Consider the following 15,779-nt stretch of genomic DNA (forward strand, 5'->3'; position numbering starts at 1 on the left):
AACATGTGCATCGTACATTTTGGTAAATAACAAACTTTTGTATACACCGGTGTATACATATTCGAATATGGCGACGTCCATAGTGACGCATCATTTAACAACATCAAATTCGCAAAAACACTTTCAGTCAATTCTGCAAGATAATCTGAAATAAATAACGTGTAATCGTGTTTGTCTGGTTTTTCATTATTACAGTCTGCAAATCTGGATGAAACTAGGGAGAAGATGATTGCCGCTTCAGAACCGGTGGTAGGTCACCTATATTTTTTTAGGTTAACAAACATACAATCGACACGAATAATTCTTTCAATTACTCAATGTTAGAAAGTTATGTTATTGTAATGACTTCCGAGCAATTTTCTCTTTAAAGGAGTATACTCCTGGTGGAAGACAGACAATTCTAAGGCATCCTGAACCAGTAGTTACCAGTCAACAAACAGTGAATAACCAGTCAACCGCTGGAGAGAGTATTTTATTACAAAAATTTAGTCAAGTAAATATTTCAGATAGATCGCTGGTAAGTCGACGACTTTTTGTATAGTTAATCATGGTTGAATTCGCCATCTCTGATATTGCCAGTCTTTAACAAATAAAACTGTTAAAACGTATAGAAAGACTTCTGGATCGTACGCGAGAATGATTTGTGCGGCGAAGAAGAATTATATTGCTCTGGCAAAGTTGCAATTCATTCGAAGGGTAGTCAAAATACCCGAGTGCTGCAAACAACTTACACTTGTGAAACGGACATTAAACACGCCTTATGGTGTAAATTTCATACCAGTATACCGAATCGTCTGTTGAAAGGGAAAGAATCGGAGGACGGAGAGTGTAACGACAAACTAGTAGAATGTATATGTTTAATCGATTCTTATACTCTGAAAGTTTTCACAGAAACCGGCGAGGATTATGTATCCAGTTTGCAGTTTCAGGTAAATGTTAAATATAACAACGTAACAAATGAAATCTTTCTATTAGACTTAAATGTAGAACTGCGTTGTGATATAGGTGTCTGCAGTTTGGCCTACGAAATATGGAATTTTATTAGAGAAGTTGCAAGTTCCTACGACCGAAATAAGGTTCGCTTCTGTTCTTTAAACGTTTCCTATCGTAAATATTGAGAAATAATATCTCTAGTCTTGTTTATTTGCTTACAGGTATACGTCGTTAGATGGAAATAGATTACAGTTACATAACGATACGAATTTACCAGTGGCTTTTTCTCTAATGCATCCTTTAGATGAAATTTGCCCTGTACTTATTAAACACGGTACTGTTACTGTGTTTTGTGCATTCTCTTATAATATTGAGATTAATCGAAGTAATTTTTATATATAAATATGATAATACTTGCAGGAAGCATATCATACATGTATGATTCGAATCAGAGAATTGTATTTACTAGTTCTGAACCATCTTTGGCTGTGATATACGATACGAAGACTGGATTGCATTCTGTATATAAAATTCGTAAAGCACTGATGGAGGAATGTCTACTCGTTTGCGGAAATAACGACAGTACTCCTAGCATATTGAATCAGTCAGCGAGCGCGTCATCGCTGAATTATGGAAGTAACCTTTCGTATAACAAAAGTTGTACGAACAAAGGATACTTAAGTATATTTGGTAAATCGTTGTTCCTTCTATTATCAAAATTCAAATGATTTTACACATAACTTTTATTCATATCTGTTTCAAATAATTGCAATCTAGGAGTACCGAATCCGCAGTTAAGTACTATGGGAATAGGAGGTATAACGAACAGTCCATTTGGTTCTCGAACATCTTATACTACCACATGCTCGGGAGGACCGTCTCCCTCGCAACAACAGCAACAACACTCTCGATCTCAGAGTCCAATGGCAACTATTTCACGTTGTCAATCTCCTACTCACTCTGCATTTTCACCATTGCTTGGAGCACCGCCTACTTCGGTCATTCATCACAGTAAATTACACCACGCGATTATGGCCTCTGCGATGAGCCACGCACAAAATAGTCATGTCGGAAGTTGTAGTAGCAATATACAATTACAAGATATCGTTGCATCCAGTAAACCGTTGTATCCGGAAATTTGTCTCGATCATGTGTGGACCGAAAATGTTGGAATTCCCAAGTGAGTATTCTGCTCGCCTATATTGTAGGTCCTTCGCAATCCCATCTTCACATACCCTATTACAGATTTCCTTCGTATTTCCAATTCCTATGGACTTTAACTACAAAGTAAGTTAGACAATGTTTAATCGAAGAACTATAACATCAGCAGCATTAATCGTTTCATCTTTTTAAGGGAAGTTGCGTCCGGTCGGGCCTCGAAAGTTTTCTTATCATCGGATCTTGTCGGGCAGAGTTACTTGTGCTATTTGGTGCCACAGCGATCTCAACTTTTTCTAGTGAGACTCGAGAAAACTAATAAGCAACAACAAATTATTTTTGGCATGGTGACGAGCATTGTGGCGAAGGATGCCGTCAATATACCAGTCAGTATATTTATTGTCACCTCATACTACGAATCCGTGTACAATAATTAGACTGCGGATTTTATGCATTTATAACAAAAATCGGTACAATTTAAAGCAGTGGACGTGTTAAAAATATTTAAGGGCATCAATGTATTAGTTTTACTTATTGTTAGTAGGATAATTAAAAGAAGAATAGAATTTTTATTTGGCTCCTGTGTCCTGCAATCAATGCGAACATTTTTTATTTTGCATACAGATCCACAGTCTAATAATAATTGTTATAAAAGTAAAGTACCTTACCTACTTCTTTTTACAGAATTTGCATATGATAGCTATAATGGATTTGTCGAATGGAGTGGTGTTGTATTCCGGTGTGATTTGCGTAGGAAAATTACATGTCACCGGAATTCTTCCGAATTTAACCGGATGCAATTACTTCTTGTCCAGTATTAATCCGAAACTAGGCTCTCCGTTCCCTCGACGTAGTTCATTGATCTCGCAAAACTGCAGCACCGCACACGATATTAAATTCGAAGAAGGAATGCACTTGTTAAGTCCGGTGGGAGGGAACTGTGCGAGGCCTCCAATTTTATTAGAAAATTCTTTAGTCGATTCGAATTGTCTCGTGTTAAAAGAAGCAGTAGGGAATAAGGTTACTCTGGAGTATGGCAACAAGAATTATTTTCGAATAACTTTACCTACTTCCAGTACCTCTCCTTTAGGTAACAGAAAATGCATATTATAGCGCAACTAATCGTTGAAATGTTTAGTATAAATGTTACTAAAAGACATATTTAATATTTCTTCGCAGTTACGAAATGTTTGCAAACGCTGAGAAGCGTTCTACAGAAAGACTTGGCGATGCAGCTACTAGTCAAATGGTACGGAGCTCGAAACGCTCCTGGGCCCCAAGATTTTTCACCGGAGCAGGAGTGGTATCATTTCCTGGTAGTTCTATTTACGTTATTGGGTTACGAGGTTGAAAAGTTACAATTAATTCAAAGAAACGAGAACGATCAACTTGCCGAACGTAACAGTCCCATGGTGGTACCGAAGAAACAGAAAACAAACAATTCGGGGTCCACTGACGATTGGATGTACATGTTGCATTCTGTTAAAAATGGAAATCCGCAGAATTTTCTTTCGAATGTACTCGGTGTTCACAAAACGTCGAGCGCTTGTCAATCATCGGTGCCAAATGCTACAGAATCGAACGCCACAGGAAGAATCAACGTACAATCGATTTTATTTCCATATTTCCCACTAGTTCTGTTCTCGTTGCATCTCTTATACGAAGAGTTAAAGTTGAATTGTGTAATGTCGGAAAGTTTACCATTGCTCGCGCAGCTGTTGTATCAGTTGAGCGCTGATTTGAAATTCGAAATGTACTCGCATCACTATTTTCTAGATTTTCCGTCTCTTTGCCACGTACGAGACGCTACATCTCAAATCGGTGAGACAGACTTGCCAAAGATCGCTGTACCGAACTACATTCAGCTGAAACCGCCGAATATATTCGAGACTTTAGACAATTTATTAAACAAAAGAGAAACGGCGCCGTTCCCTTATCTGAGCCAAGTGAATCCGAGAACGAAAAATATCGTTTACTTGACGGCGCTAATAGCACACGAAAACGAAACAAATCTTCCGGAAACTGATGAGTTTGTGAAGCATGTAATACCAGTCGGTAGCCGGATCGATTTCCAAGAGAATGGAAACAAACACGAGAAAGAAATATTTCGAAAAATCGACTACTTCACAATAGATAGAATAGTGTTGATATATCATGAAATGGGTAAGTCTACGAACGTTCTAAATATTAGATTGGACGGGAAGTTCCGTCGTATTTGAAATAAGCAGGTAATTTTGCTTGTACATCAAAAACACATTACAAATAATGGAAATTATATCATTGTGAACAATATTAAACATATATTGTTATAAATTAATTTGTATCTTCTCTAAAATACGACAGAACTTTCCCTCCAACCTAATACATACGTTCTATTGGAAACTCGAATTTTAGTGACCCGAAATATTTGTGGTTTCAGGTATGACTAAAAAGGATCTTGAGATTTTGCCGCCCGGTATATCGTTGTTGTTGAAGGATGTGATGTACAGGTGTAGAGAACGGCCCCCAGCGAACTGGCCGATGCAAGCATACGAATTGATCGATCGTCAAGACTTGGCGGCGTTAGACAAGCATTTAAAATCATCTACATCGAATCAGCACTCTGAGAACGAAGGAAAGAATTATTCCATCAAAGATCCCGAACAAGACGACGGCATGGAATTCGATGATGTTGTGTTAAAATTAAGGTTCAACAAAGACCATAGAGTAACAGAAGTACGAAAACTCCTTAATTCTTCGAAGCCAGTGAGAATAGCAATCGTACAACGACCAGACGTAAGCGATCACGAGTTCATAGAGGAACAAGAGAAGCATTTGCATGCGTTGTGTACGAGGACGATGGCACTTCCTGTGGCTAGAGGCATGTTTACGTTAAGAACGTCCACGCCTATTATTACAGAGCAATTGCCAATTCCACGCCTGTGTTTAACTGGTACGAGACAAAACATACTGAAACAAGTAGGAAAAACTTTTAAGGACGAATAACCTTTTTCAAATTCGACTCAAAAGCTTGAGCTTTTGTGCGATGTTGGAAGAATTAGTTTACTGCAATGTGTAAATAATTCTTTTTTTAAATCGTTATTGGTCGCAATTGCGAAGGGAAAAAGTTATTTGTGCCTGTAATGGACATTTAAAACATGTATTTTATAAATCTAATGTACAAAGGAAAATAGCAAAAATTGTAAGAATCTGCGATAAAATTGTCGGGTCCAATTTCGAAAAAGTTATTCGTTTTTAAGAGGTGCGCGAACACTTTATACACCCGCTGTATATATTTAGACTAGATGAAAATATGATTTTTCTCGTAGGAAAAGCACCTCCTCGTGGGACCACTGTAGAACTGGCTCACATCGACGTTCCTCCAAATATGAATTTGTGGCCGTTGTTTCACAATGGTGTTGCCGCAGGGCTTCGTATTCATCCGAACTCGTCGAACATCGATTCGACGTGGATCGTGTACAATAAGCAGCAGCAAGGAGAATTCGGGATCGAACATTCAGGCTTTCTGATGGCTCTCGGTTTGAACGGACATCTGAAGAATTTAGCACCGTTTAATATGTACGAATATTTAGTAGAATGTCACGAAGCTACTAGCGTCGGCCTTTTACTGGGACTATCGGCGACGCATCGTGGCACGATGAACGTTTCGATGACTAAATTGCTGTCGCTTCACGTTGAAACATTGTTGCCACCGACGAGCATCGAACTAAGTGTTCAACATAATGTTCAGGTTGCTGCCTTAATGGGAGTCGGTTTGGTATACCAAGGCACTGCTCACAGGCACATTTCACACGCTTTGCTATCAGAAATGGGTAAACACTATTTAACGTATATGCATATATACTGCTCAAAAGTATCCGGACACTTGCGAAATGTGTAATAGCAACGCCTAAAAGTTACTCAAGCATCAATACAGTGACTAAAATCGATCTTCATCATTACTTTTTATATGGGCTTTTTAACTTTAACTGGCTCCAGAAAGCGAAAAAATTATCGTAGAATCTTGTGCAAAGAAGCAATAGAAAGAGCGTTTCTTTCTCTTCAAGGCACTCCTTTTGTTTTTTCAATTTCATTAACATTTCGATATATCAGGTGTTTCTGAAAATATGCTTAAAAAATGCACAATTTCCATTTTTCCTTCAACTCGCTATATCTCGGCGAGAAATGATCGTAATATGTAGCATGATCCGAACGTCAGATTGAAGCAGAGATTCTGCCGATTCGATTGAGTACCCCATGAACTCGCTGTGACAATTTTTTACCTATGGCAGCTGTGTTTGAAGTTAGTGCTTCGCAGAAATTAGCACGCCACGTACAGTGGCTGCCTGACATCTCTGAATACGCTACCGCCGCGCCGCACAGTGGGACCTTTCGTCCAAATCGGAGACAAAATCAAAGAACTTTCGATAGAAATGACGTAGAGCGATGAAATTTTTTAAAAATTAAAGCTAAAACTTTGCAGAATATGGGAAAAATAGGGAGATTATGGTAAGAACGTTTTGTAACGTTGAGAAAATTCGTTAAACTTGCACAATTTCGAGAAAATTGTGGTTTTTCCAATACCACGAGCGGAAAAAATTTTTTCTGAACATGCTGTACTTCATTTCCCGTAGATTTTTTCACGCTGATTTCAAATCTGGTCTCAAAATTTTCTTATCATTAGTCTACTGATTAATAATTATTTGACCTACGTTTTGTAGAGAAAAAGGAAGTGTCCTGATACTTTTGAGGGGTAGTGTACATTTACAAGAGTTCATACAGCATTTAATTATGATTTGGTGAATTCAGGTAGACCGCCAGGACCGGAAATAAAGAACTGCGTGGACAGAGAGTCTTACTCGTTGGCAGCGGGATTAGCATTAGGTTTAGTTGTTCTAGGAAGCGGCGGTGGGCCAGATCTGACTAGCATTCCGGACACTTTACATTATTATATGGTGGGCGGACATGTTAGACCTTTCACTGGTTCGCAGAAGGACAAATACAAATCGCCTAGGTACTGTTTTACTAATTTACTAATTTAAATGGTGTTCTTATACAGCGACTTTTAGTTTATACGTATCTATTTAATGATTTCAGTTATCAAATCAGAGAAGGCGATTCTATAAATATTGATGTGACGAGTCCCGGAGCAACGATAGCTTTAGGTCTTATGTACTTCAATACCGGAAATCGAGCAGTCGCAGAATGGATGCAGGCCCCCGACACTCAATATTTACTTGATTTTATACGACCTGATTTCTTGTTACTGCGAATACTAGCAAAATCGCTTATCCTTTGGAACGAGATCGAGCCGACAAAATCTTGGGTGTCCAGTCACGTGCCCAATATTGTTTATAAATACAGATTACAAAAACCGACATCCGAAATAGCGCAAAATGTAGATTTGGAGACCATGAAGTTAGTATATCGAACCTATATGATTTCTGTTCTTCCCGTTTTGTTTTCATCCTCTGACTAATATTCATTCAAACACAGCCAAGCTTATTGTAATATTATCGCGGGAGCCTGCATGGCCTTAGGTTTGAAGTACGCAGGCACTGCTAACAGAAATGCCTTTAAAACTCTGTACAACTATGCTCAGATGTTCACGGCGTTGTCGCATAAAACTATCGCGGAGTTGGCAGGGAAATCGACTATTGAAACCTGCTTAAATGTTACTTTACTCGCTGCTGCTGTTGTAATGGCGGGATCCGGTGATTTAGAGGTAGGATATTTGATATTTTTCACTTTCACGTGACAACTAGACCGCGGATCTTTATGCCTTCACACAGGGTGAACCACGAATCATGACCAGTAGAAATTACTCTGTTATTAGCAGTCCGATCGAAAATGTTTCTATCAGGTGTAGCATGGTTTCGAGAGAGCTTTCACGTGATTATAGCAAATTTTACGTCAACTTTTACGCCTATTTGTTAGATGATTCCAAGGCGAATTCGGTAAGTATCATAAGATTTAAAAATTTGCTATAATCACGTGAAAGCTCTCTTGAAACCATGCTATATCTGATAAAAACATTTTCGTTCGGACTGCTAATAACAGCAATCTCTACTGGTCACGATTCGTGGTTCACCCTGTGGATGATGAAGATGAAATTCAGAATTGTTGAAAAGTTTTTAAAATTGAAGATGTCGGTGTATGATTTCTCCTCTATTCAAATGATTAAGGGTAGAAATAACATTCGATTTAGTTTATATTTCTTGCGATCGCTGCAGACAAGTTTTATGTTGCATAAAGATCCGCAGTCTAGTGATAACATTGATCAGGCAGCGTGTAATTTTGCTAATTCTACAGATCATGAGGATATGCCGACACGTGAGAACTCGCGTGGGTCCAGCAAGCAGTGTCGTTACATACGGTTCCCATTTAGCGACGCATATGGCCCTTGGTCTTCTGTTTCTTGGAGGAGGAATGTACACCCTCTCGAATAGCCCTAGCGCGGTAGCTGCACTTATAATCTCTCTTTTCCCGAAATTTCCAACCCACAGTAATGATAACAGGTTTATATGCTACTGCGATTTAGTCGCAAACATTTTTTATTTTTCCAGTATTATTGATACAGTAACTATGACGATGTTTCACTGATTGATTTTATGCTTTGTAGGTATCATTTACAAGCTTTGAGACACCTGTACGTGTTGGCTGCAGAACCACGTGTTATTTTACCTAGGGACATCGATAGTCGTCAGTATTGTTACAGCAAAGTACATTTAACATTCGAATCGGAGAAGCAAGCTGAAGGACAAGATTTGGTACTTCAATCGCCATGCTTGCTACCACAGTTATCCAGTCTTAAAAAGATCGAATTGAAAGACGAACGGTATTGGGAAATTATATTCGAGAAAGGTCACAATTGGCAGCATCTTGAAAACATGCTTAAGAAAAGTGAACCGTTGGATGTTAAACAGAGAGCTGGTTGCTTACCGTACATAGAAGATCCTCACGTAAATGATATTATTTAATCCAGTCTAAAATAATCTAATTAATCTAGTCTAAACTCTAAAATACATTTGCTGTTAAATGTTTGCAGGGATTTAGGAGTTTAATTGCTCAAACGTTAACAACAGAAAATGTGATCGCGTGGGCCGCTCGCCCCGAATCTGTCACCTCGTTTACAAACAACAAAACCGTATTGAATATAGTCAAGTACTTTTTACAGTGGCCTAAAAAAGATAAAACTAATATCGAGGGCAACTTGAACGCACAGTCGCACAGTAGTCTAGCTAAAAGTAGTTCCGGATATCTGACTCAGAGCTTGAGCGACGTGTCCGAAAGAATAAGCGGCAGCTGGAACGAACGATCGGACTCGTCCACCGAGAAAATGGAAATTGCAGAGCTCTCGACTGGTTTAAGAAACGCCAGTTACTCATACAAGTTAGAAGGACAACATTTCGATATGACGGACTTCGAGAAACATTTCCTCCATACCTTCGCTATAATTGTTTACGAATGCGTGATAAAAGATAAAGTCACGCTTCTTCCTCTGTGGGTGAATTTATTGAAGAGCATAGAAATCATCGAGAGAGAACCAAACAGTTTCTCCGTCTGGCAAATCAAACTTGTCTCGTCGCAAGTGTTGAGACGGTCTTACACGGAAAATAGAAATCCACTGCTGAACGCAGAAAGCGTGAAAGCAATCGAACAAAAGATTTCGTATATTATAGATAGTTGGGAACATGGTAATTTATTGACTTTCTTTCGTTGCGATACTTCTACCATTGGTCCGGGACTATTCTCGATTTTGATTTTCCAGATCTGAAATCGTGCATCAAGTCGTACTTAACTACAGGAGAGATACAGGGTGATTTAACGTCGCTGCGGAGAATGTGTTCATACTTCATATTTTACGACATACCTCACAGAATGGACGATAGGACAGTTTGTAAGTTTCTTTTTTTTGTTTCTCTATTCGCTTGTTCAGCGAAGAATATTTCTCTTGAGATATTTACCACTGTCGTTACATCTTTTTCAGTGGCTTCGATTCTGAATCCAGAACTGAGATCTACAATACCGAATGTTAAATTGTACAACTTGTATGAGATTTTTAAATTCTGTTAATCGCGTTACACGTTCGATTTTCGAACGATTGCAGTTATTCCGTGAATGAAATTATGGAAGATCGATAAGTTGAATTATATATTTTCGCTTCACAATCGAGAAACGTATAGAGGGTGCAGAGTCATTTTCATAAATCAGTTTTATTATGTATAAATTACGAAATGTAGATAAACTGTAATGTATTATGTAACGCAGAAGAATATAAGATGAATCAAATGTAAATAAGGTAACGGTCGTATTGATAGAAAATTAATTTATTGTTTTATACAATATAACAAATGCGTAAAGAATATATAAATCGCCATTTCTTATATACACATATATATACAAACATCCCTAAAAATCATTCAACACCTTCAGAATAATTTACATACTTAAGGCTTCAGCAAAATCATAAATATTTCAGTTTGTTCGAAGATGGATTAATGTATTAGGTTGTCCCAAAAGTTTCTTCCGGAATGTGATCCTTTAATATTGCTAAATAAATATTAGGTTGTCGCCAACAACCTCGTTAGATCACCGAAGTTAAACAACGTGGAACGTGACCGGCACTAGGATGGGTGACCGTCTGGTCAAAAACCGGAAAGTGACCCACCCGGGGTGTTTTTCACGTGTTGTTGGCAAAAGGTGGTTCGGAACCCACCATAAACAGTAGGTCCCGCTGAAAAGGCGATGGTGAGAGTGGAAAGAGGAAGAGGATTGGTAAATGAATTTGAAACCCTGAGGGGACCAAATATCATGTCCATACCATACCATACCAATATTAGGTTGTCCCAAAAGTTGGTTTTCGATGCATACACATAATGCAAATTCATATTAAGAAGTACTAAAATATTAACATAAACATTATCGTATTGTTTGTATTTATTTAGCGACATCAAAGGAACACATTCCGGAAGAAACGTTTGGGACAATCTAATATAATTAATTAAATAAGTTATTCACATCGAATTAATAAATAAGAGCTACAAGGTACTCGAGTACTGTCACGAAAATAACATTTGCAACTTGTAAATGTACTGTACATTCGTGAAAATATATTTTAATTTATAGTCTGATAGTCAAATTTATTCGAAATAATTGTCAAGCTGAAATATTAAAAGTTTTCTCACTATAAACATTACCAAAAGAATGAATTTCGTTTTCTGTAGAATTGTTCTTCGTGTATGATAGGAGTACCGGTCAAACTATATATTATGTTATCTATTCTTTCTCCAACAAATGTATAACAATACAAACAACCAACCAAAATTCCCCCAAGATGTCCAATAAATGAAGACTGTGGCACCAAAAGATGAATTAAGATCAACTCGACCCAAACAGCAGTCTTACTGGGAACTGTAAACCCACCAATATTGTGAGATCTATCTTGTTCCTCGCAGACTACGATTACTTTTAATGCGAACAAAACTGCAGAGAACCCGATAGCGCACTGAGTGTAGTACGCGTAGTCTCCAGTCAATTGCATTAAGGTGTAGCCTAAACTAGCGTACATAGCGCTACATCCGACCGTGAGAGTGCTTAATAACAAAATAAAGTTCATCGTTCCATACATTGGCTCCAAGTAGGAGCCTTTTAAGATCAATGATACCATGTTGTAATATAAGTGCATGTCCGAACCATGTTCGAAACTTGACATTATAAAAGACTTCCAGTTTTTATGCTTGAACACTTTTAACGCAGATATGCATACCTCCTCTGCGTTCCAAGGAACTTTGATTACACCTATGTACAGCAGAACCTGGCAAAATATAAATTTATATATCTTTTTGATATTTTATATGAAAAAGGTGGAAATATCAACATATTTCGTAAAAAGACGGAGAATAAGGTAAAATGTAATCCAAAATTGGCATTTCATAAGTACGTAAAATTCGAGAAAATACTTGCTTGACCGAGAATCGTAACCAAAGTAGCCGGCGGAATTTTATCAATGCCGAAATTGAAAGCTTGCAAACACAGCAAATAAATGCCGTATTGAAGGCCCTGTTGTCTTCTTTGAGCGGGCCTCATGATCGTTTTACTTTGATTAAAATTTCATCGATATTCTTCGCTATGGAGCACTCAAAGTCCAATTGAGTTTACGCTGCGTTCAACGATAACACGTTAAATCGATGTATAGTAAAATATAACAAGCACATTGTTGTGAACTGTATTTAGCTTACACGAACACGTTTGGCCGTCTTCAATTGTTAATCATCGACTTCTGACACAATTGATCATTTTCGTGAAATAGATTTATCGCGATAGAGAAACGTCATTTCATTTCGTAAATGTAGTCAAAACTGCTGCATACATTCGACCAATCCTGTGAAACCACGTGCTCTTATATATATGTATACGCACGTATGCCTACCTACGTAAAAGATAACCGTGTGAGTCAGGAATTTAAATACCTGTCTCACGTTTCTGCTGACGAAATCCTGTGAGAAGGCCTGGTAAAGTTATAATCAGACTTTTCAACAATCGTATATGTTACAAATCCATAAGATCTGCATTCTGATTATTAGACTTCAGATCTTTATGCATTTATAGCAAAATTAGGTAGATGGAATTCAAAATTGTTGAAAAGTTTTAAAAATTGAAGGTGTCAGTGTATGATTTCTCCTCTACTGAAATAGAAACAACATTCAATTTAGTTTCTATTTCTTGCAATCGATGCAGACAATTTTTACTTTGCATAAAGATCTGCGCAGTCTACTAATTATTTTTAAAGAAGACCCGTTATATCTAATTCCAATTGAATAGAGTCTGAACATTTTTATTCATAAAATAAATATACAAATTACATAAAACTTGAAAGATCGCTTTCGAGTATTAAATTATAAAATTAATAAATAGCAGAGGGTAATATTTCGAAACGAATGTGAATATATATATATATATATATATATATATATATATATAGACATATACGATACACTCTCGCATGACTTGTGGTATATAATAAAATATATGTATATGTATATATCTTCACGATCGTCGAAGAATTGCTTTTTACAAATTAGTATCTAGACGAGAGATGAAACGAGAGTTGTTAATAAATAGATAGTAAATTGCGGTGTAAATTAGAGATCACGGTTTTGAACGTGTACTAAAATACACGAGTAGACGTGGTATGTGTAGTATGAATTTATGGATCCGTGTTCGTGGATCCTTAAGGGGGTAGACTCGTTTTTCTAGGATTGCAAGGTTGCGGGATGCGCCTTCTCATTTCTCGATAATGCACGCGATGGGATTTTTCAGTAGTCAGAAGCGCTGGATAAAAGATCAATCTAGGCCACAGTCGCCCCCAAATTTCCCATTTCTACGTTTACGAGGCGTAATTTGCATTATTCGGAAGCATAAAGCTGCGCATGTAGGTATTTTCATAAAGCTGCGACAGCTACATGCTGCCGAATAATACAAACTACACCTCGTAAACGTAAAAATAGAGCTTTTTAGGGCGACTGCGGCCTAGATTGATCTTTTATCTAGCGCTTTTGCAATCCTGCAAACAAGTCTACCCCCTTAAATTGTTACTACACGGTTCACGTAGCACGTGTATCTATATACACGTGAAATAGGGATCTCTAGTGTAAATAGAGGACGGTTTAAAAGGCTCAGCTGGAGAAACCAGGATTAGTATGCTCTATGATGCATCTACGGCAATAACGTTTCACCGCCCGGTATCCGACCCACGTAACTCTAGGACATTCGCCGATATTCAGCTGTCTCAATCCCCGTACATAGTAGGCTAACGCTTCCAAGCCAGCGTCCGAAACTCGCTCGCAGCCGCATAGAGACAATTTCTTCAAATTTGGACATCCGGTCGAGAGAGCCTCGAGGGTCGCGTCACCGATATCGCATTTTCCTATATCGAGAGCTCTCAACCGGGGACATCCACGGGCCAAAGCCAACGTGGCGCTGTCGCTGAGTGCTTCACAGCCACGAGCATTCAAGTATCTTAATTTGTAACAGTGCCTGGCGACAACCAACAGACCAGCATCGGACACGCGATCGCATTTGCCTACCGAGAAATAACGCAAGGACGGACCAAGGCGCGCTGCCAATTCACGTACCCCGAAATCCGTGATTCTCACACAATCGGAGACGGATAACTGTCTTAGACTGGCGCAATAGGAGGAGATCGCGACGAGACTGGCATCGGTTATACGTCCGCATCGTCGCAGATACAAGCAACCTAGATGTGGCATGCGCGACAGCGTCACCACCAAACCGGAATCTTCGACCCCGTGACAATCGCTGAGATCCAACGACTGCAGCTTCAGCGTTGTTATTCGGCTGCATGCTCTGGTCACGCCGACGCATCCCGTCAGGTCCAGTTCTTTCAGATTTATACAATTGTCTAATACAGAGCTGACATTCGTGTCTGTAACACGTCTGGAATGTCGTAGTACCAAGGAAGTTAAACTTAAAAACGGCAGCTGAGTGAAAATACTAGCCAGGCCAACAGCTCCTTCCAGCACAAGACGACGAATACACGCATGACATCCTCGTCTGGACAAAGCGTTCAACGCGACCGTCGCGTTTTGGGGATAGCGTATTTCTACTTCTTTCCAGAGGGACGGATCCCACGCTATTTCCCAAAGGCGTCTGCATGTTTGGGCAACGGAGCAGAGGTCTCTGGTACCCAACCAACTGAATATTCTTAACAACAAGGTGTCGTCTAGCTGACACAGATCAGCCGTGTAGACGCATTTCTGTTGCAACAATGTTTGCTGTCTGATGGGTACAGATATAGCGGTCGACAACAATGTAGATCGGCAGGCATTGTTGTCCAGAGTATGGTACCCTAAGTCAATCGCATCCGAGGGTGGTCTATACAGACCCACTTTTTGCGATGTGTATATAGCTTCCCTCTCAGAGCTGCCTTTTTCCCCAAAGGATGGAAGGAGTAATGGACAAGATCCATCCATTCCATGCTCTGTTCTAAATTAAACAATTTCATATTATTTCCATTTCCGTTTGCTTCGTATCATCAAGTACATGAAAAATCAGAGTAATTTAAAAAAAAGGCAAATTCTAGAAACAGGACTCAAATTTCGCGGGCATATCGACAGTTAATTGATCGATATTCGTAACAAGTTGAGAAAATAATGTCGTTCTCTGTCTAAAATAAATATTCGTGAATGTTTACTTACTATTGTGCGACAAACGGGAGAATTATCAACAATACGTGACATTGCAGGTCAATATCGATCTATCTGCCACTGCCACCATTTTGATCTTACATTCCAGTTCTTGCAAAAATTTTCAGCTGTTTCTCCTCTTCGTATTAAAATATATTGCTTTCAGATACATCGGTTAAATACACATCTGCAACCTTTAGTCGATTATGTACACAGGACGATAGATTGAAATGAAAGTATCAAATTTGATAGATAACGTAAGGCCCCAATACATTTGATAAATCCCCACTGCTAGGATAGTCACGTGACTTTTCAGATTTTTGGGTATTTATCAGTGTAACCAACCTCTATGCAAAAAAAGAGTTTGGTAACACTGAGAAACACGCAACTGCCTGATGAACACGAGATGGAGTTGCTTGCTATTTCCATATTCTATTCTGGGGGGAAGTGCAGTCACGTGACTTTTAAATTTTTATGTGTGTGTATATATATATATAATAT

The 15,779-nt window shown here is 38.6% G+C and overlaps 3 protein-coding genes across 4 annotated transcripts; 1 reads left to right on the forward strand and 2 right to left on the reverse strand.

The window, feature by feature from the left end:
• The first annotated feature begins 9 nt into the window (after positions 1-9).
• Shtd (anaphase promoting complex subunit 1) lies at positions 10-10,444 on the forward strand. The gene is made up of 20 exons (XM_076444799.1): positions 10-249; positions 371-517; positions 612-929; positions 1,006-1,076; positions 1,155-1,267; positions 1,354-1,623; positions 1,711-2,113; positions 2,288-2,477; positions 2,776-3,181; positions 3,271-4,254; positions 4,511-5,023; positions 5,400-5,903; positions 6,880-7,084; positions 7,168-7,488; positions 7,567-7,795; positions 8,383-8,588; positions 8,693-9,032; positions 9,119-9,767; positions 9,842-9,970; positions 10,061-10,444. The coding sequence occupies exons 1-20, from the start codon at positions 226-228 to the stop codon at positions 10,144-10,146; spliced, it is 6,108 nt and encodes a 2,035-aa protein (XP_076300914.1). The 5' UTR covers positions 10-225; the 3' UTR covers positions 10,147-10,444.
• Positions 10,385-12,451, reverse strand: LOC143219059 (rhomboid-related protein 4). Its single transcript, XM_076444848.1, has 3 exons — positions 12,312-12,451; positions 12,037-12,232; positions 10,385-11,887 (listed from the first exon to the last, which is right to left on the reverse strand). Exons 2-3 carry the CDS (start codon positions 12,157-12,159, stop codon positions 11,267-11,269), a joined length of 744 nt encoding a protein of 247 aa, XP_076300963.1. The 5' UTR covers positions 12,160-12,232; positions 12,312-12,451; the 3' UTR covers positions 10,385-11,266.
• Positions 12,452-12,893: 442 nt separating this feature from the next.
• Fbxl7 (F-box and leucine-rich repeat protein 7) lies at positions 12,894-15,600 on the reverse strand. Of its 2 annotated transcripts, none has more exons than XM_076444841.1 (2): positions 15,291-15,600; positions 12,894-15,073 (listed from the first exon to the last, which is right to left on the reverse strand). In XM_076444841.1, exon 2 carries the CDS (start codon positions 15,063-15,065, stop codon positions 13,749-13,751), a length of 1,317 nt encoding a protein of 438 aa, XP_076300956.1. In that variant the 5' UTR covers positions 15,066-15,073; positions 15,291-15,600; the 3' UTR covers positions 12,894-13,748. The 2 variants fall into 2 exon arrangements, with proteins under 2 accessions (XP_076300956.1, XP_076300955.1); XM_076444840.1 differs by having other exon boundaries at positions 12,896-15,078; positions 15,291-15,599.
• Positions 15,601-15,779: the final 179 nt, after the last annotated feature.

Source organism: Lasioglossum baleicum, unplaced genomic scaffold, assembly GCF_051020765.1.
Source record: "Lasioglossum baleicum unplaced genomic scaffold, iyLasBale1 scaffold0021, whole genome shotgun sequence".
In the NCBI taxonomy this organism is placed as follows: Eukaryota; Metazoa; Arthropoda; class Insecta; order Hymenoptera; family Halictidae; genus Lasioglossum; species Lasioglossum baleicum.

Coding starts and splice junctions, on each gene's coding strand:
- Shtd (XM_076444799.1), top strand. CDS start 226: ATGATTGCCGCTTCAGAACCGGTG. Junction 2,114..2,287: donor GAAAATGTTGGAATTCCCAA/GTGAGTATTCTG, acceptor CATCTTTTTAAG/GGAAGTTGCGTCCGGTCGGG. Junction 5,024..5,399: donor TCCACGCCTGTGTTTAACTG/GTACGAGACAAA, acceptor TTTTTCTCGTAG/GAAAAGCACCTCCTCGTGGG.
- LOC143219059 (XM_076444848.1), bottom strand. CDS start 12,159: ATGAGGCCCGCTCAAAGAAGACAACAGGGCCTTCAATACGGCATTTAT. Junction 11,888..12,036: donor TGGTTACGATTCTCGGTCAA/GCAAGTATTTTC, acceptor ATATTTTGCCAG/GTTCTGCTGTACATAGGTGT.
- Fbxl7 (XM_076444841.1), bottom strand. CDS start 15,065: ATGGATGGATCTTGTCCATTACTCCTTCCATCCTTTGGGGAAAAAGGC.